This window comes from Podarcis muralis, chromosome 6 (assembly GCF_964188315.1).
Source record: "Podarcis muralis chromosome 6, rPodMur119.hap1.1, whole genome shotgun sequence".
NCBI lineage: Eukaryota > Metazoa > Chordata > Lepidosauria > Squamata > Lacertidae > Podarcis > Podarcis muralis.
In genome coordinates this window covers 30,736,031-30,757,034 of record NC_135660.1, presented here as the reverse complement: position 1 = coordinate 30,757,034, position 21,004 = coordinate 30,736,031, and the positions used below count along the sequence as shown (strand labels likewise).

General features: G+C 40.7%; 1 protein-coding gene across 4 annotated transcripts in view; it reads right to left on the bottom strand.

The window, feature by feature from the left end:
* Positions 1-21,004, bottom strand: part of PAX3 (paired box 3) — a 107,486-nt gene that overhangs the window by 14,453 nt on the left and 72,029 nt on the right. For all 4 annotated transcript variants that reach the window (XM_028731053.2, XM_028731052.2, XM_028731051.2 and 1 more), the window contains 3 exons: positions 14,612-14,817; positions 5,832-5,997; positions 4,798-5,012 (listed from right to left, as the gene is read on the bottom strand). In XM_028731053.2, coding sequence (XP_028586886.1) covers positions 4,798-5,012; positions 5,832-5,997; positions 14,612-14,817 — 587 coding nt within the window. The remainder of the gene's footprint in view (positions 1-4,797; positions 5,013-5,831; positions 5,998-14,611; positions 14,818-21,004) is intronic.

Below are 21,004 nucleotides of genomic sequence, written 5' to 3'. Positions count from 1 at the left end.
ATGAAGGTACCTGTATCTCCCACTGCAACCGTATTTCTTCTAAGGACAAATAACAGAAATAGTGTAGGGGAAAGAAAAAGAGTCTCTCTGCACTACTGCTTTTCTAAATATATTGACAGTCATCCACAGTATTTCAGAGACAGAGAGAAAAGGATTGGAAGATCCAGACACAAACCTTCCACATGCAATACATATCAGCCTCGTCTTTGTTTATGCTTTTTATATTTAAAAAGTTTATATATAAAAAGTTCTATGTTGTGTAATTTTATAGTGGTCCATTTAATCAGCAGAAAGGCGTGTAAGAAGTCCTCCCGAAAAAGTGCCGGAGTAGAATAAAATTGAGGCACCTAACAAAAATGCTACTCAGAAAAGCCACAGGAATTATGGGCCTATGATGAGAATCAACATCAGAAGGGAGTTGATTTACAGCAGCTGAGAAGGTTTCACATGAATCTTAAAGCAAGACATTGTCTCTCCTATTGCATACTATGCTGAAGAATTTGCCATAAATCCAGCTGGTGTCATGTATATCATACTCCTGTGGTGTTTGCCAAAGGGATGTAATTGATGACAAGGATCACACAGACATAAATGTTCAATAAGAGGAAAAACTGAGGAGGAACAGTAGCTGATTGATAGAACACATGCTTTAAATGCAGAAGCTCCTAACATCTATCCCTGGGATCTCCAGTTGAAAAGAATAGGTAGCAGATGATTGTAGAAGATTCTCTCACCTGAGGCTCTGAACAGCCACTGCCAGCCACTTACAATTATCTTTTCCATCAAAAATATGTGTGTATCTATTTCAATTTATTTATATTGTAGCAATTCAAGTCTTTATACAATGGATCTTTTTCCAGGAGAATTCAATGCATCAAAAGTTTCTAAAAAGGTATCTTCAATAGTATCCTTTTAATGGACATGGATACACAATCCCATGTAACTGAATCAGTTGCAAAGTGTGCCTTTAAAGCTATAATGATATTGAAGCAATCTTTTACAGCAATGGTTCCCAACTGGTGGTCCACTGACCCCAGGGGGTCCACGTAACCCACCCAGAGGATCCATGTCACCATTCACATAACAAAAATTGCCACAGAGATAGCAAACGGCTGTTGAAAAAACAGCAGGTCCACAGTACTTAGCTAGTTAGGAACCACTGTTTTACCGAACTGTTAAGTGGTACTGATTTTTTACCACAGCCAGACCCATGGATTTACCTTTATTTTCCTTTCAAAATCTAGCCTCATAATGATTGCTCACTCAGCAGAACTAATTAGATGGGAACAAAAATACGGATTCTGCATTTTTAAAAAGTCATAGGTGAGTAAAACATGCTTGGGAGATTCTGGTGTCTGGAAAACATAGCTCAGATCCACATTAGGTTTGACAGACGCATTTAATTTCTAAAATTCTTTCATATGGCAATATGTGCCATTGAAGTGAACCATGAATTCTAAACCCTTCTTGGTTTCAAAAAGTCTCATTCCCCATTCCTCCATTTACTGGGCCAAAACAATTTTTTTCCATTAACCAATCAAATCTGGAAGGTATGAAGTTGTGAACTCCAGACACGCCAAAGGACAGTTATGCATTATTGAGTTGGAAATGTCTACATCTAACTGAAATGTAAACAAAGTACATGGAAAGACAACCTTCTTTAAAGCTTTACCCAATCCTAGGTGACAATCGTATGCACATTTGCCTAGGAGTAAGACTGGTCAAATTCTTAAGACTTACTTCTGAGTAGACATACATAGGGCACATGAACTTCACAAGTGGAAGATTACGTAGAGTTGCCATATTTCAAACAGTGAAAATTTAGACAAAAAAGTTGTTCAGCTTTTTGGGGGAAATTGCAAAAAATGCTGTTTCTGAGCGGATTTTCCTGGGTGATTCCAGCCTGCACACTGCTGCCAAATGCAGTATTCTGGATATGTCCAGCAAATTCTCTGAACTCTAAACAGTCCAAATAGCAATTCAGACTTAACATGGTCAAAAGGACTACTGCAGATACATCATGATAATGAATCAGTCAAAGTAAGACAGATTTAAGTCACATTGATTTCAAAAGGCACAATATCTCTCACTGAAACAAGTGGAATTTAATAGTAAAGGTAAAGGGACCCCTGACCATTAGGTCCAGTCGTGACCGACTCTGGGGTTGTGGCGCTCATATCGCTTTATTGGCCGAGGGAGCCGGCGTACAGCTTCCAGGTCATGTGGCCAGTAAGACTAAGCCGCTTCTGGCGAACCAGAGCAGCGCACGGATACACCGTTTACCTTCCTGCCAGAGCGGTACCTATTTATCTACTTGCACTTTGATGTGCTTTTGAACTGCTAGGTTGGCAGGAGCAGGGACCGAGCAACGGGAGCTCACCCCGTCGCAGGGATTCGAACAGCCAACCTTCTGATCGGCAAGTTCTAGGCTCTGTGGTTTAACCCACAGTGCCACCAGCGTCCCTTGGGGTACATTCCACATAAACAATTTACACAATGAATCCAGATCTCTTGTCTTCAAATTCATTGTGAATACTTAATTCAAAACTTCCAGTTTTGACTGAAAGTTTTGATTGAAACTTTTGATTATTATTTTTTCAGCATGTTGAGAAGTTATAATTTCTAAAATAGCAACTGCTTGGCATTATAGAAGTTCTGAAATGAAGAACTTTGACTAACTGATCTTGATGTTCCAAAATCTGTTTCTGCTTTGAAACATAGATTTAGTTTTTAATTAGTTGTTTTTCTAAAACAAGAAGAGAGCCATAACAAATTCTCTTAGAACACCCTCTTTTTCCTTTTTTTACTACTGCATATTTGAGTATCTACAAGCACCAGTCTTTGAACTTTGTTCTGAACCTTCTGTTCCCTGAACACTGTCTCCTTCTCCACACCATTCCACAACTGGAATCTGAAATGGCATCCCTGATCCACAGCGATGAATCCTTAGACTCTATACCTTTTGTAAGAACCCAAGTTTGCTTAGCAATGAGCCACAACCTGAACAAATGTTATCAATTCAAGGATCTCAACTTGATAATCTCAGTGCTGAATAAGTGAGGTTGGTTTATTTAGCGGGAAGATGACTGCGGCATAAGCAGCTATGTCCATCGAAGAAACTACTTGATCCAAATGTCACAGGACATATCTGTCGTTGCTCTTAATTTTATTTTCACAATGTAATAATTTTGTTTTCATCCAAGAAAACATTCCCTGTTGCTGACAACGGCATTTGCTTAGTTTTGATAGATTAACTCCGAACCTCGGAAATGTTTTATATTTAAGTCACGAGAACATTGCACACTGTGAGTCTAACAGCATAATGAAATGTCAAGCCTTTTGTTGAGAACTGCACTTGAAAATGGAGATTCTTCAAAACCGATATTAATTAAAGTCTTACTGGAACTACATCCACTTGTTTTCCTATTGGTTTCTTTTTCTGCTAAGGTCTAAAGCCATAAAGTTTTGCATCCCACTATGTGCTATACAGGGATCTCTGAAACTTAATTACATTTACTGTTACAAAAAAGGGTTTATGAACTCTTGCCTTTAGGCAAAAATGTTTATTTCATTGCCTTTGCTATTCATTCTTTTCAACTTGGTTGCCTTTGAACTCTTCAGCTGCACAGAGTTATCACCCTGGTGCAGAAACCAGGAAGTGTACTCCCAAGATAGAAACCACAAGTTGAAGCAAGAGAAGGAGGCAAAGATATAGGAGCCGTTAGTTTGGCCACCCTTTGTGCTATTAAAATCTCATTTTCTGCCTGTTAGACTGCCCTCTCACTGCTTAGGCAGTGGTGATAGTCAGTGATTAGTGTGTAATTGAGTATAATTGTCTTTTCACTTTTCATTTGTGTCATTCCAAGCTTCCCTCTGTTTGTTTTTTTTATAAAAAAAGAAACCCACACACACATACACACAGAGAAAGAAAGAGCAGAGAGAAGATAAAGCCGTTAAAACTCTCACTCTCAGCCCTGAAGAGATCCCTGATTGTAATTATAGATTGCATCCCACCCCCCTTTGTGAAATTTGCTCAGGATTCAGTGGACAGCTCTCTCTTCTAAACACCTGTGCTAAATCCACGCTAATAAAATAAACTACCGAACATTTTAGCAATTGCTAATAATGTCAACCCCAAGGCAGATGCCAGAAGTAGGAAATTTAACCAACCTTCTTGACACTCAATTATCAAGGCAATTTATTAACACGGTCATCCAGGGAAAGCTCATGCAAATTAGGAAAACAATTATGTCCTTCAAGTAGTTATAGGCTTCCTGGGTGCAGTAATGCTCTTAATTTATGCATTTACAACTCGATTATGGCTCAGCCTGATCTGCACTGCTCATCAGCAGAGCCAGGAGTAACTTGTATTCTACTTTTAAGGTTGTGCGTGTGATTTTCTATTCATTATTTTCTCTCCAAGTCGACAAAGAATTAAAACTCAAATCATTGTCTCTGGAGATAGTTTTCGTTTCATTATTTTTAAAGATAGAAATGGACAAATTTTAAAAAAAATTAGAAAAGCAACGCATTAGAAATGCTTGACAATTGACTGCACGCAGAAAGTTTTCATGATTACATTAAAAAACATTGCCTAAAACTAAATATAAGCTATGACTTTTGATTCAGCCAGTAGGAAGGGGGGGCAGGGAGGAAACCAGCAAACTGAAATCATGTGGCTTATATAAAGAATACTTTATGGTTTAAATTTGGCAAATCATTGTACTATGGCCTTGGGGAACAGACAATTTAGTTTGGGTATACAAAAAATCCTGTGTCTGAAAAAGCAGGACTGACCTGGGGTGAAAGGCCGTTGCCAATGGCAGGGTTCATAGGATTTGAAGGCCCGGGTGGAGGCACAAAGCTGTCTGTATAGCTGGAAAAGCCATGCCTTGTGCTCGGGAGGCAGTACGCGGAGCTGCTTTCTGGGTTTGATGGCAGGCTGCTTTGGTGCACAGTGCTTGGTGGCAGAGGCTGAGGTCTGTGGACTGTACTGCTTGGGTCTGACACAGCTGCAAGGAAGAGGCAATACGTTTTGCAAATCGTCCAAATTTTCAAGCAAAATTCTACACCGAGAAACTTACTCATGAAAACAATAAACCAGGCCAGATAATAATATTTAATGCTATTCAGGTCATATGCAATGCCTTGGCCTTCAATGTTCCCCCTCATCAATCTCACACTGTCTCCCTCATAGCCTGGTTCAGGAAAACCCCAGTTCTGTGTTATTTTGAAAGCAGGTAAACTATGGGTTTAGCAAACAAGAAAGTGAAGGAGTGAATCAACGAACGCAAGGAAAAGAGAAGGCGCATAAGCTCAAAGCATGGTCCCAATGGCAAAACCGTGGCTTATATGTTTAAAATGAACCATTAAAAGAAACTCGTCTAACACAGCAACAGAAAGTTCCACTAACTTCTAGAAAGAAACTGAGAAGCAGTTATCACTCATAAATTCGATGAATATTTTTGCTCAGGCACACACACCTTGATGTGGACTAATCCATTGTGATAGATTTTTAAAAGCTAACCACACTGATAAAACAGAATCTGGCTGCTTTATTTAACTTCTTCCCTTTCATACCACTCTAGGGCTTACACATGCTGTATTATAAATTAAAAGTAAGTTTTTAACTAAGGGGACCAATTCAAATCAGCTATATCTTGGTTTTCAGAAGTTAGATGGCCTGTTGGTCTGACTTGATATAAGTTGGCTTCCTAGGTTTCTATAGTGAAAATATCTCTTAAGAAGTTGTGTTAATATTTTTAATACTGCCCAGGGATAGAAAACAACTGAAAACACCAGTAAGTAGAATGTTCTGTTTCCTACTGTACCTTGTGGAATAGAAGTGGGCTGGTAGGAAGATTCTGATAGCTGGTACGTTGGCAGAGTTGGCATGGCACTAGGTGGGAATCCACCTGGGATCAAGTGATTGAAAGCCATCAGTTGATTGGCCCCAGCTTGCTTCCTCCATCTAGCTCGACGATTACTAAACCACACCTACAAATGGTTGGAAGGGAAAAGAGGCATTTGAGATGGTGCTACAATCAATTTTACGTCCATTCAGTGTTCACCAAACCACTTGGCACAATAAACTAGGCACGGTGGTATATTCCCTCCTTAACTGGATTACTGTAATACACAGTCGCTACATTGAGCTGCCACGGATGGGCCTGAGAAACACCCAACAGGTGCAAAATGCAGCAACTCGTGGGAAAGTAGATGGCCACAAATATTGCATCTATTTTAGAACAGCTGCACAGGCTACCAAGACATTTCTGGCTAAAATTCAAAGTGCTGGTTATTATAGCCAAGCCCTCAGTGGCTTGAGCTGAGGATGTCTAAATGACAACTTCCTCCCATAACCAAAGATGGAGAAGCCCCTCTTTGCATCCTGTTGTGGGCTAATGTCAAACCTAACATGCCAGGATGCACTGGAAGGCCTTGTCTGTGGGAGCACCCCTTTTTAGCAACCACTGCAAGCTTTTCATCAGCCTTCATTTCTTTGTTGATGGGTGGCTTTATCTTCCATGCTGTCTCTTTTTCTGGGCTTATCCCCACTTCCCCTTGTTCTGATGCTTTCCCCTGGGAAAAACTACTCTTTAGCGCTCAATTGGAGCAAACAGCAATTCAAGTTTTCCCCAGATTTCCATTTGTTCAGACCTATCACTAAAGAGTGGGCTTTTCCTTGGAAAGGAGTGGGACAAGGGGAAAACCACTCAGATCCATGCTTTCTAGGCATGACACAAGCGGAAATGTGGCTAAGCTCTCTTATTTGAAATTGTTCCGACTCTTTTGTTGTGTTTATTTCATTGGATTGTTTGGAATGGAATTAGTCACCATGAGTGCTCTCTTATAGGAAAACATGCACTATAAGATATTTAATTAATTAAGGGCTCCTCCAAATAACCCATTTATTGGCCATTCATCCTGATTTGCTTGTATAAAGACTATGTCTGGTCTTTACTGACCATTTGTTCTGATACATTTGCAGGGTTATAATAAACATTCATCCTTATTTGCTTGCCGAGCATGTACATGTCTTTCTGTTAATCATTTGTTCAACCCACACTTTTCAGCGCATTCCTCCATCAATTTCTTCATGGAAATCATCCCCCTCCAGCTGCTATTTGCCCCAGGTGTGCTGCTTGCAAACTATCCACATGTAGACCACATCAAGACTTCTGCCTGAAACCCTGCAGAGTCAGGGTAGACAATACTGAGCTAGATGGAACAAGGGCCTGACTCTGTTTAAGTAGGGTTGCCCTTTTGTTCTTTTTTCTTTTGGCCAAAGTTGTTGAGCTATTTTTAGTTTTGCCCAAAGTTGTTGAGCTATTTTAAAGGAAAATTAAACTGCCGACATGGGTTGCCATGTGTCCAGATTTTCCTGGACTACTTTTTTTGCGATTTCCCCCCAGACTCGGCTTCCAACTGCAGTATTTCAGCTATATCCTGGAAATTCTGGACATATTGCAACCCTAGTCTAAGGCCATTCGTGTCCCCTTCTCAAATTTGACCATTCATGTACCCTTCTCAAATTTATGATAGGTAGCGGGTGGGATAAAAAAGTTGGAACTTCTAGGCTTGCTGCAGTGATTCTCCTGACCACCTCCAGTCCTACCATCACCATTTTGTTAGTTATGGGAGCAGAATTCCATGATCCAGACATTGTACAGTGGTACCTCGGGTTACATACGCTTCAGGTTACATACGCTTCAGGTTACAGACTCCGCTAACCCAGAAAAAGTGCTTCAGGTTAAGAACTTTGCTTCAGGATGAGAACAGAAATCGTGCTCCAGTGGCATGGCAGCAGCAGGAGGCCCCATTAGCTAAAGTGGTGCTTCAGGTTAAGAACAGTTTCAGGTTAAGTACAGACCTCCGGAACAAATTAAGTACTTAACATGAGGTACCACTGTACAGAGTATGAATCAATAAACTCTGCAAACAAAGAAAAAGCTCCAAAGCTTTACTGCAAACTGTCTTTAAACTTGTTACAAAAAAGTTGTAAATACAAATAAACACATTGTTCTTAAACAACTAGCAGTGTCGTCCAATTTTCTTTTACTTGTTAATATAGTCCCAGAAGAGATAGAGAGAGATACTGTACAAATCCAGAGAGAGATTCAAATAAGCAAATTGGTTCTTCAGTGTGCTGGTAGCTTCTGAGACCTAGGTTGCCAGGGATGAGTCATCAATTAGCATAAAGATTGAATCAAAGACTCCACCCTTTTGTTTGCAGCTTTAGTTGCAGAAGCACCTTTTTGCATTTGCATTTGCTATAGCTATATTCTGCAAATGCAAACCTCCACTAAATTTCATACACTGTGCACACAAACATAGCATTTTATGCACACTGAACTTATAACTTTTTATAACTTCTGTTTAAAAAAACACCGCTTTTCATTTGTGCAAAAGCAGGCAGGAGAATTTAAAGGCCTCTTGCAAGGAAGCAGAGAGGGGGCGTGGCGAAGTATCTGCTTTGCATGCTAAAGATCCCAGGTTCAATCTCTGGCCTCTCCAGGCAAGTCTGGGAGAGATGCCTGCTTGAAATCATGGAGAGCGGCTGACAGTCAGACCATATTGAGCTAGAGATGGGTCAGCGGTCTGACTTAGCCTAAGGCAGCTTGCTATCTTCCTAAATGAATGTTATCAGCTAACCAAGCAGAGAGAGAAATGGAGAGGTTTACAAGGGGTGGCTTTGGCTACAGGACAAAGCAGCAGCAGAAAGGTGTCCAAGAGACACAATCTCCGCCTTATCCTCTCAGACATCCCTAGGCTAGGTCTGCATACATATTTCAACCCTTTAGGCTGCAACCCTATACCTATTTTCCTGGGATTAAGCCATGCTCAACTCAATGGAATTTCTGAATGGACTTGTATAGGATTGCAATGTTAGTTTTTGCCAATATATTGCTACATTAGCTATGTACAGTGGTTCCTCAGGTTAAGTACTTAATTCGTTCCGGAGGTCCGTTCTTAACCTAAAACTGTTCTTAACCTGAAGCACCACTTTAGCTAATGGGGCCTCCTGCACTGCCGCTGCTTGATTTCTGTTCTCATCCTGAAGAAGAGTTCTTAACCCAGGTACTATTTCTGGGTTAGTGGAGTCTGTAACCTGAAGCGTATGTAACCTGAAGCGTATGTAACCCGAGGTACCACTGTATATATTTGCCAACACACACACACATCTAAAAATGATATACACATCATGCAGAAAAAAACGAGATGGGTGTCACTGTAGCTGTGTCATAATGGAGGCAGCAAAAGATAGACACATACAGAGAGAACAACACAATGTATCATTTATTTCATTCATATCCCACCTTTTCTCCAGGCTAAAGAAAGTGTCCACAATTTCCCTGCTCCCATTTTCATCCTCGCAGCAACCCTGTGGTGTTAATTTAATGGAGACACAGCCACTGGCCCAAGGTCACACAGTGAGCTTCGTGGATTGGTGGGGATCTGAATCCTGGTCTCCCAGGTCTTAATCCAACACTCTAACCACTACAGCCCTATGTATTTCCTATCATCTCCTTTGCGGTGTTGTTGCAGTAGCAGACCTTCCTGGTTTTCTTCTTGTCCCTTAACTGAGGTTCTGCCTCTACTTCCCTTTTAATTCATATCCTTCCATCTTCAAACTCCCCACCCCATACCAGTCCTCTCTCTCCCGCTTTCCCCCCCTTTCCTTTCCTTCATGGCCACTGAAACTAACCAAAAAACACATAAATATTTCTGATGTACAGCAGTGCAGCAAAGGGAATACATTCTCTGGCTTAAATTAGACGTGTCTTTATCAATGTGCCATTCTTTTGATTTGATACGTATTTGGCATTCATCCTTGTAAAGCCCAGACTCTGTTTAGAAGAAACTATCCTCTATTGTCTTTCTGAATTCCCTTTTCAAACATTTTGCCTATTTGAATAAGAGATCTCGTTGCCTTAAAAGCACATTGGAAACTCTCTGTTTAGGATAAGGCAGTTGAACTGTCAAGGCCAATTTCGCTATGGCAAGCCTTGAGGAAGAACTGCAGCTTTGAAAGGATACCCAGCCAGCGTCAAGGAAATAGGATGTTGCCTTGTTCGGTTACAAACTACTTAAGGGAAAAATGATAACAAAAAAGGCAAGACGTAAATATTAGGAATCAGAGATGGGAAAGGTCTACAAGGTCATCCAGTCGAATCCTTGCCAGATCTGAACATACTTGACTGATTTGTCCAATTTAATTTGAAGTGCCTCAAGTGATAGTCTGTACTTTCTCCCACAAGAGACTATACTGCGGCCTGATATGATTAATTGTTAAGAAAATATATCTGTGTAATAAGACTTCACTTTATCATGTATCTTTAGGCTACAAAGAAATATTTCCCCACAAAGGCTCATAGATCTCTAATACCAAAATTATTTTTCAGTGGGGAAGCTTTGACTGTATCTACACTGGCTAGCACCTGCACTAAGTTGTTCTGAAAAGACCTTCAAAACCCCACCTCCGGCTATTCTGCAGCAATTACCAAGAAAAGAAATTGTATTAAAATTTCTCAAAGGAAAAGAAAATTTAGGTGAAATTCTCATGGGTGGGGTGCAGCATTTTTGTTGCACTTGCCTTACTTTCAATGTAATTAAGGGATTTTGTGACTGTCCTTTCATTTTACAAATCATCTCCCTAGTGGTCTGCATTCTGCAGCCTCCCCAGGTGCCTACACTTCCTTAAAAAAAGAACCCATAACATCCTTGGCTGGGCTTTGCTGTAAGCCCAGGAGAATGGGGAGGCTGCCTCCTATACACCTGGTAGGTGTTCATTGTTCTCTCTCTTTTTTTAAGTGAAGTCTTAAATAAATGGACTTTATTCTCTGAGGTAACATTCCTTCAACTGTTAGGGGAAACTATCCAATATGGCTTCTATTGGCTTCTATTTAGCCCTTAAAATAAAATTTATCTCCACCTCAGTTAATATAAAGGACTGACTAGTTGCTCTTTATCCCTGTTTTCCATGTACCAAGACACTATGTGTTTTATTAAGGATAAAGACAGGACTGAGCAACAGTGGGCCACTTTATTTCCAGAGATGGGGATTCTGCCATTATCTTTCTCCACATGAGGTGGTAGTGAAACTTGATACCAGAGGAGCTTCTTAAAACAGCCCAGTCTGAATATCTGCTGACCCTTCTGATGTTCCTGAACAGCAACTCCCATTGTCCCTGAGAATTGGCCATGTTGGATGGGGCTGATGGAGGATGGAGCCCAACAATATCTGGAGGGCCACAAATCCTCCATCCCTGATATACACTCATCTATTATGATGGTAGGGGACGCGGGTGGCGCTGTGGGTTAAACCACAGAGCTTAGGACTTGCCGATCAGAAGGTCGGTGGTTCGAATCCCCACGACTGGGAAAGCTCCCGTTGCTCGGTCCCTGCTTCTGCCAACCTAGCAGTTCGAAAGCACATCAAAGTACAAGTAGATAAATAGGTACCGCTCCGGTGGGAAGGTAAACGGCGTTTCCGTGTGTTGCTCTGGTTCGCCAGAAGTGGCTTAGTCATGCTGGCCACATACCCGGAAGCTGTACACCGGCTCCCTCGGCCAATAAAGCGAGATGAGTGCTGCAACCCCAGAGTCGGTCACGACTGGACCTAATGGTCAGGGGTCCCTTTACCTATTATGATGGTATAAAACCATTTGGGTGTTTCTTTTGATAAATTCCTTGCAGTCCTCCTCCAGTTCCATCTGCTGGTAGGTGTGGGACATGTCAAACTTGCAGACATAGTGACCTCCTCTAAGTACTTCAGACTGGTTCTCTGTATACAGAATGTAGTAACTGGAGGCTTGATGTATTGCAACTTCATAATTCCATTAATGTGGATGGTCCCATCTGAAGTAGCTATTGGTACTATGGATATTGCCCAGTCCAAAAACTCTACTGAGACAATTATCTTTCTTTTCCCAAATGTCGAATTTCACCACAGTCTTCTCTATGGCAGCCTATGTAACAGGTCTAGCTTTAAAATATTTTGGCTTGTTCTTTGCTAGAATATTCTTTCTTTAAGTCTCCTTTATGGTACATGATCCTCCTTGAAACTCTCAGCATTAGAGCACATCAATTGCATGACTAAGGTCCCAGGCTCGGTTCCTGGAATCCAAGTAGGGCTGATTCCAGAATATTAAGATCTGCGGATATTAAGATCTGCTTTCCCTCATTTGCTATCTTATTTTTACCATTGAATAGTGTCCCAATCTTTCAGCATGTTGCTATTATCATTTGGGGACTCAAAAACCCATTGTATAAGGCGTAACTTTTTGTATCAAGTTCCTTTTCTTTCTTTCTTACAGCTTGATTAAGACTGGACATGAACTGAAATGAACTGCTAAGAAGAGATGAAGGGTGGAGTTCTACTTTATCCCATAATAATATATACACAGTGGCACTCAGCCTAACCATAGATGTCGAGAAGCAGTGATTGCTGGAATGACAAAACTCAGAACAATCTCCCTGGAGCCCTCTGTGTCAGTTATGTAAAATATGGCTTAACTTTAACAAGTATTCACAACTTGGGCCACTTAAACTCCTGTTCATCTTTAATTCCCAGAAGGTTCCCTCCCACCCCTGGTATTTTAATCATTGATTGACTGAGGTCCCCCCCCCCCATGTTGTTCTAAGCAAAAAGTCCATATGTTCAACATAGTAGGGAATTTGCTGGGCTGTAGATCACAGAAGTGAGTATGAGACAAGATGTGTCTCAAGGGAACCCAAGGAAGCCATAAGGAATGTAAAAAGTCACAGGGTTAAAGCCACATTAAGACAGCTGTTATGTTAATGAGACTTCTGCTTTTCTTGTAACTGTGGGTCACTGCTTTAGAAAAATATGAACATTCATTGTTGCCTTTAAAGCTCACAGGTCCCAAAATTGCATCTAAAGGAATTAAAGAGTCTACTTCTTATTAACCGAGTTTTTATAAAATCTTCAAATAGTGATTCAGCACCCATATTCAGTTCAATTCCTTGGGGGGAGGGAATCACCCATTTTTGTATCACTTGTTTTTCAACCAATCTCTTTTTCAATAATGGAATCTATTTAAAAACAGTAGCTCATACCTACTTTAGATTATCCTCCACCACCCTTTATTATAGTACTACAGCCTTTTCCTAGTATCAAGTAGGAGAATTGTGAAAAGATGAGAAATGAACAAAACTAAATATTTTCTCTTGGTTATCAATTGTACTCAGCAGCAAAACTGTGAGGAAAATTGGGAGTCAGGCTTTGAAAAATCTCAACCATCTTTAGGTTTGACTTTTCAAAATGTTATTTACAACTTCTCCACAGTTTTGATATGCAGAGTATGTTTTTGATTTCTGTTCTTTTTTCATTTTTTAAGATGATTATCATTACAGAACATTCAGCTCTTACAAATTTCAAAATAATGAAATTTTCTCTTTTACTTGTATGGGCAAAATGATTGTTAACTGGTCAGAAACTTCTCTTTCCAATACTTTTGCAGGGTGACTTCAGGTCTCCCTTTTCAAATGAATTCTACATGATCTGTGGTTGGAGGGCAGCACTCTTGGAGTTTTTTCCTCAAAATCACCATCTGGTTTTTTCCCCAAATGCACACAACCTTGTTTTTCTTAAGCCTGTTTCACATTATATCTGGGACCCTGGACACAAGGGGGATGGAATTATTTGTGTTCTTCCCATTCAATGTTGCTTTGTGATATAAATTGTATGGGTGCAGACTCTCTCCGTGTGACTGGAAATCATGGCAAGGAAAACAATTGAACATCAAGTTGTGTACCCCATGAAATGACCTGCAATTTCCAAAATAACCTGAAGACCAAGGGGCTGAGTCAGTCACTCATCACATGCTACCTAGCCTTTCCATTAGTGGTAGTTTCCTGCCACTAGCCAGCCTCCCACTGAGAATTATGCTTCCAGGAGGATTATGCATGCTTAATAGTGGACATAAGTGACCAGTGGAACAAACCCTCAAATTAAAAGTGGCAGAATTCCTGCCACTTTCACTACTACATTTGAAATAGCCTGATAATTCATCGTTCATATTTCATTCATTCATTTAAAATATATTTTATCCTGTTCTTTATCCAATTAAAAAAAAAGACTTGCAGGATGGTTTGTAGTGATAAAATAATCCCTGCCCTACCCTACAGGTCTAAAAGACACAACACAAAAGGAAATGGGATTGGGAGGAAGGAAAAGGAAAAGGAAAAGGAAAAGGAAAAGGAAGCTCAGGAACTATTTGTTAGTTACAAACCAATAAACTTAGTTTCTTCAGCAAGAAAATTGATTTGTATTATAAAACAGCAATACAGTGGTTAAGTACTTAATTCGTTCCAGAGGTCCGTTCTTAACCTGAAACTGTTCTTAACCTGAAGCACCACTTTAGCTAATGGGGCCTCCTGCTGCTGCCGTGCCTCCGGAGCACAATTTCTGTTCTCATCCTGAAGCAAAGCTCTTAACCTGAAGCTCTATTTCTGGGTTAGCGGAGTCTGTAACCTGAAGCGTATGTAACCTGAAGCGTATGTAACCTGAGGTACCACTATAGTGTTTCTGTCTATACACCAAGGTGGCTGGAAATCTTAAAAATATTTCAGTAAGGATATTCACCTGAACCCGAGCTTCAGTGAGTTTAGCTCGTTGCGCAAGTTCCTCTCGGGTGTATATATCAGGGTAGTGGGTCCTCTCGAAAGCTCTTTCCAGCTCCTCTAATTGTTCTGCAGTGAAGGTTGTTCTACTGCGGCGTTGCTTTCTCTTTAATGGCAGATCTGGTTCAGAATCTATGTCAGAACCTTCATCGGACTGTGGTGCTGAAGCTGGGAAGAAATGAAGAATGGAACAATTAATCTATGGCTAGAGAATGGGGGTAGGTGGGTGAGGGAAGAATCAAGAATTAAAGTAACGGGGAGGGACACTGAATAAAAATGCTTTCTTGGAATAAGCCAGGATCATCCTATGAACTAGACAGTCTTGGGAGAGAATGCTACAGCATATTTAATTCTAATGAATGAATAATTATCAGTATTTCTTCCATTAATCTAGTCACTTTTTGCCTTTTGAAATATCTGTAGGCAGATGCCAATTTGCTTGCCTGCGTTATTTCTTCAAATATATTCAGCACTGGTTTCCCAATGACCGTGCACATGTGAAATCAAAAGCCATGCAGCGTCACGTTACTGTAACTGGTCAAGTAAAATCACAAGGCCTTGATCTCAAAACAGGTAAAGAACAATGTTCATTAATTTAAATGTTCAAACTGCTCTTCCAATTAATTAAAAGGGTGGCGGGTTTCTGTGGTTTTGCCATGACTGGTAGAGACCACACTTAGCAAATACTGATGGAGGACAAATTCATCAATTTCCATTTCTTTCCATTTTTCTAATACATCACATTTTCACAACAGTTTGCATTAACAGAAAAAGTCCTCATGGAAATCTGTCAGCGTTGAATGTGCACATTTCTCCTAATATGAACATTTTGTATGCAATTTTGCCTAATATACACATTTTCTAGCATTTTCCCTAATAAAATGTATTTTATCTTCACTGGCATGTGCATTTTGGGGGCATACTTTCCTCAAATACATATATAGACATCGTTTGGTTAGAGAACTGCATCACAAAATTCGAAGAAGAGATTCTTTCTAGCTGCATTCTGTTCTATTGATTATTTCAGGAAGCGTGAATTAGGGAGGCTTGCATCATAATGCAAACCAAACTGAATTTCTCTACCATCCATATTCTTATTCTTAATAATTTTATGCATTACCCACCCTTCATCTTAAGGTCCCAAAACACAACAATTTACAATACAGCATTAAAAACAATTTAAAACAAATTACAGCTACAACAGGTGTCAAAAGCCAAGGTATGGGCCCAGTACATCTTCAGCTTTCACTGTAAACTGTATAATGAACGTGGCAGGTGCCACCTTCCCTCCCTGTGGGGAGGGAATTCCACAATTTAGGGGCTGCTGAAGACAAAGCCCTCTCCCAGAAGAAAGGCCATGGAACTGCCAAGAAGATCTTTAGGCAATGAAGTAGTCTTTGGTGCCTAAGGGTTACCTATTAGAGGAGTAAAGAGGTTCTGGTGGCTTATTAGTAAACAGTGAGTCAGAGATTCCCCGGCAAATGTCACTTCTGACCTCTTCCTCCAATACAATAAACATGTAGAAAGTTAGCAACATGATTTAACAGCATGTCCTAAATAAGTAGCATTTACATATGGTACCTCTATATTCCACCCATGGGAAATATTGCTTCAGAATATTGCTTCAAATCAGAAACACCACCTGGGGGAAAGAATTAAAAAGGGTATGGTGGCCCTGATCTCTCTCTCTCTCTCTCTCTCTCTCTCTCTCACACACACACAGAGAGAGAGAGAGAGAGAGAGAGAGAGAGAGAGAGAGAGAGAGAGAGAGAGATTGCTTATAATATTATATTTGGCTCAATTTTTCTGATATAGCGAATACACCAATGTAATCCTGTACAAGTGTAAGTCAATGAGGCTTATTTCCAGGGAAATGGATACAGGACTGCAGCCCCCTCCTTCTTCTTCCTCTTCTTTCTTCTTCACTAAACCTCAACACAGGAAGAAAGACCAGCAGAGGAGGAGGTTGGGGGCAGAGGTGAGTGGTGGGCATGTAGCAGCAGGAGAAGGGGGGCAGCAAGCGGGCATGGAGCAGGGTGTCATTTTCTATTTTGCCTCTAGCATCAAAACGCCTTGAACCAGCGCTGCCAGCAACTCTCATAGCCGAGAGGAGGTTTGAGCCCAGATCTCAGTCCAGTAAACTATCCATTTCACCACAGGGGCACATTCTGATTATCTGCTATGCTGTGATAGAGGAGAAAGTTCATTACATTGTTGCTTTAGTTTATATTGCTATTGTAACTTTTGAATTTCTCTGTATCCTTTTTTGTATGAATGGCGTTTTGGGAGTTTTCCTAATAAATAAATAATCATCATTGCAGGAGAGGAAGCTGGGTTCAAGAGTAACCTTCAATCTCCAAATAAATACAAAAATACAGAGAGAGCATCCCTCCCAGAGAAGTTAATAGCTGCTTCCAACTTGTTACAGAAGAGCTAAATAAATGGAAACAGAATGGATTCCAAATTGTGTGTTTTGGGAGAAAAGCATCTGGTCTATGAAACTCAGTCAAAACACAAGACGGGTAAAAGTCTCAACATTGAGCAAATGTAGGTTGTTCTTGGAGGCCTTAGCGCCTTTCCAGATGCTGTTTTTTTGTTAGCACAAGAATGTCACAGTTGTTACCATGGATTCAGGCATCTTCCCCCATAGTAGTAGTACTGTGGTGGAGGGATTGTGTTTTCCTGTAATTCAACCTGATCTATACACACAGAGAGAGAAGCAAAAGCTATCACTAACTGTGTGTGTTATTTCATCATGCTAGCATCATGGGTAATGCCCCATGGCATCACTAGGGAAAAGAAATACACTTATTTCCTCCCCTCCCTCCAAAATATCAATTACTCATCAAATATGACATCTCTCCTTCAGATATATATTGGTGGGAAAGACCTTGAGTAAGATATCAACTGCGTTCTCTGGGCATCTGAAAACTGCCTTAGTACAAAATAATAGAGACTGTATGACACTTTCTTTGAATGGATGTTGCCTTGGATACTACGTGGAGTAGGACAGAACTGATCTTCTGCATTAGTAACATTTCCCCTAATTTCACTTATACAAAATGTCTGTGGGAACAGTCCAGCCACTGCCAAGCCTTTAGTCCCAAAAATCTCAGTGGAAGACATTTAAACACATGCTTAAATCTGTCCCATTGAGTCCTATCGGTCTTAAAAGTACTTACCTTTGGCTGGAATCCAAACCTTACACTTTTCAAAATGTTCACTGACACATACTCCTCCCCCAGAGATCTTTGAACCCAAACTATTCCAAAGTAGATGAAAAAGGGAGGAGTGTAAATCAGTCTCCAAAAAGATCAAGTACAGAACAACAGTCAGACTCCACAGGATTACAAATTCCTTCTTAAAGAATGGGAGGAGAAAACCCATAAGACCAAACGCCAGTGGAATAGCCATGAAGTTTAATTAAAGAAGGAATTGCAGAATTATAGAGTGGTTCTTTGTCCCTTGAACCTCACGACCTGTTTGGTGGCCCCGGGAAATACTTCATCCAAGTTAACACTCTTATACACAAAATCTTTGCACAATTTCATAGGGATTTGGTCACATGGAATTCTGTAATTATCAGTTCCCCAAGGAACATCATAAACAGACATGCCTAGGCGAAACACTGAACAACAATAAATACACACAAACACCCATTCTGTTCATTGTTTGTCCTCTCAGTGGGATATTTCATTTGAATAATTATAGGAGCAAAACATGACAACCATTTAAAAACCATATATTTATTACAAACGCAATACAGTGCACTTTACAATTATCTGAATACAGAGAGTTTCCGCTCAAGAGCTGCAAGAGCACATGGCTTCATTAGCAATGGGATGCTCGCCTCTTATTCTTTAATACGATAATGTTGAGTTATTTTTTAAAGCCCTTTCATCTAGCTGCGCATTGCTAGAAAACAGGGGGTGATTCAAATGTAGCATCAAATTTCAATTTAATTACACCTCTGGAGTCACACAGAGCTGGGTTTTCTATCAATTGCTAGGGGGGTGGGGTCATACACAACTGGATGAGGCAATGCAGTATTTGGCCTGCCCCACCCCACCCCAACTAACTACAGGATGCTCTAAAGCTTGCACTATTTTTCATTCAACACAGAAGATGCAGTGGCATGTTTTAAGATTGGACCTAATCCCTACCCATTTTCCACTGTATTTGTGGCTTAAGCTGCACACTTTATTGGACACCATACATTTAAAACATATTTAAAATACATTCCCTTCCTCACAAGAAAACAAAGAACCCTGGGAATGATGGGTTGCGATAGGTGCAGGGAATTTTAGCTCTGTGAGGGGCAAACGTAAGTTCTTTGAGGGGAATGTGTTGGGAGGGGAGGGGATGTCCTTTAAACGTATGGCATGTAAGCAACCCTAGTGACATGCACTGGATTGTAACGAAAGCTGCAACTTATCCAACAAAATGCGGCCTGCCTGGATCACACAAATTTGCTGGAGAGTACTGAATTTCAAAATGATGATAACATTGTGAGTTAGTCGTGCAATGCAGCCACAGCAATACATTTCTAGGTCACAAGGCATCTTACATTTTGAGAGTAATATTTGAGAGTAATGTTGTGGGGTGGGGTGTTCAAGAGCGTACCACCAGGCCACATTGAGGCAACTGGTTCATTTTAGCTCCTTCCAATGATCCTCTCCACCCCTTCTTCACGTACCATAAGCCAAATACACCTATTTTCCCTCATCAGACGTTGGAGGGTGTATAGCAGGCCTGCTCTCTGCTCTCTGATCTGAAGTATCCTTTCTGTGGCAAAATCTACGTAACTGACCTCTACCGTGTTTACTCGGGTGCAAGGCAGCAGGAGGAGGAGGAGTGCAAGGAAGGCCGATACCCCTCCTTGAGCTCATAGTAAATGACAAATGACACTTTCCCTTTTGTGAACTTTGGGATTTTTGTTGACTTATTTGGCGGCTTTTGTTGAGTCCTTAGAAATGGCCTGTGGCCGAGGCCTATTCTGCCAATTTCCACGCTCCATCTGTGGTATCCATCAACAGGGCCTTTTACCCGCATTCAGGGCTCTGACACCTGCCTAGCAGGATGCAGGAGACAACAAAGAAAACTGAAGTGGATGAGAAGGGGGGAGATTGTGTGGATTTTTATTTTTTTAAGATGAGGTTGAAATAGATGCTCTGTAGGGGTTAATCCCATGTCTCTTCAGTCCAGAGACTTCAGCACCTGGAAGCTCCCTTTCAATTATTATTTTTTATCTCCTCTAGGGAAGGCAGGGGAGTTTTAAAATGTTAAATACATTACCTTAACATTAAAATAAAATAAAAACTCTGAGGGCAGGGGGGAAATCTGTTTAGCCATTTCAGGAGCTTCCCAGTAAATCACAATTGTACACACGGCACACGGTGAAATGTTGTTCTTAGATCCTTGTTTGCTTTAACCAAAAGGCTTCAGCAGCTGCTATTTTAACTGGGGGGGGGGGGCGTGCGTTAAGGGAGTCCTTTATTGTCAGCGGAGGATGTGGGAAAATGTCTCAAGGAAAACTGAGTGCCTCTCTCCTTCACTTCAACTTGTTTTCCCCAAGCATTTCCATTTAAGGAAACATTCCCATTGGAATCTTAAACATAATTAAGAATTTAGACCCAGCTACTCCCCACAGCTTCCTTCCAGCATAGGAAGAGTTTATTCTACTTTTCTATTCTCTCTCTCTCTCTCTCTCTCTCCATCTCCCCCTCCTCCCACCAGTAATACTGTGCAGTTCCTCTCCTCCCTCCTTTTGAATACTCAGCTTCACAGCAGGGGGTCATTAGAAAGAAAATAAACCCCTGCCAGGTCTGGGCTAATCAAAATGGTACAAATAAATTCTGACACTTAGCAACTCCCCAAGTGCTCACAACCCTGGGAGGAGTGTACAGATTACTTATGAATATGCTAGGCAGCAGGAGACAAGTTCAGAAGGTCTAATGTCAGTATGCAGCCACCTGTGCATAGAGTAAAGTGCCCCACATGCATTATTGCAGATTTGTTTAAGATAAGGACCTACGAACACGGAGTGTAATACCCAACCCACACTTTAATGTAAGGGAATAGCTTGGGCCGTTTGAGCGGCTCTTGAAGTTGTCCCACCCAATACCTGTATAATATTCATTTAACTGACATGAAATGTTGGGATTAATCACTGAAATCTTTCATGCATTTGGCTTCTAAAAATTGACAATCCTGGTTTTGGTTTTTGTTTTAATTCTCTGCTGCTAAAGACTTAGTATCATCATCATCATCATCTAATTCTATTGGCATTATGTGTTTATTTTCACCATCCTGGGCAGTTTTTATTGAAAAGGCAATCTACAGTGAAACAAGGGTG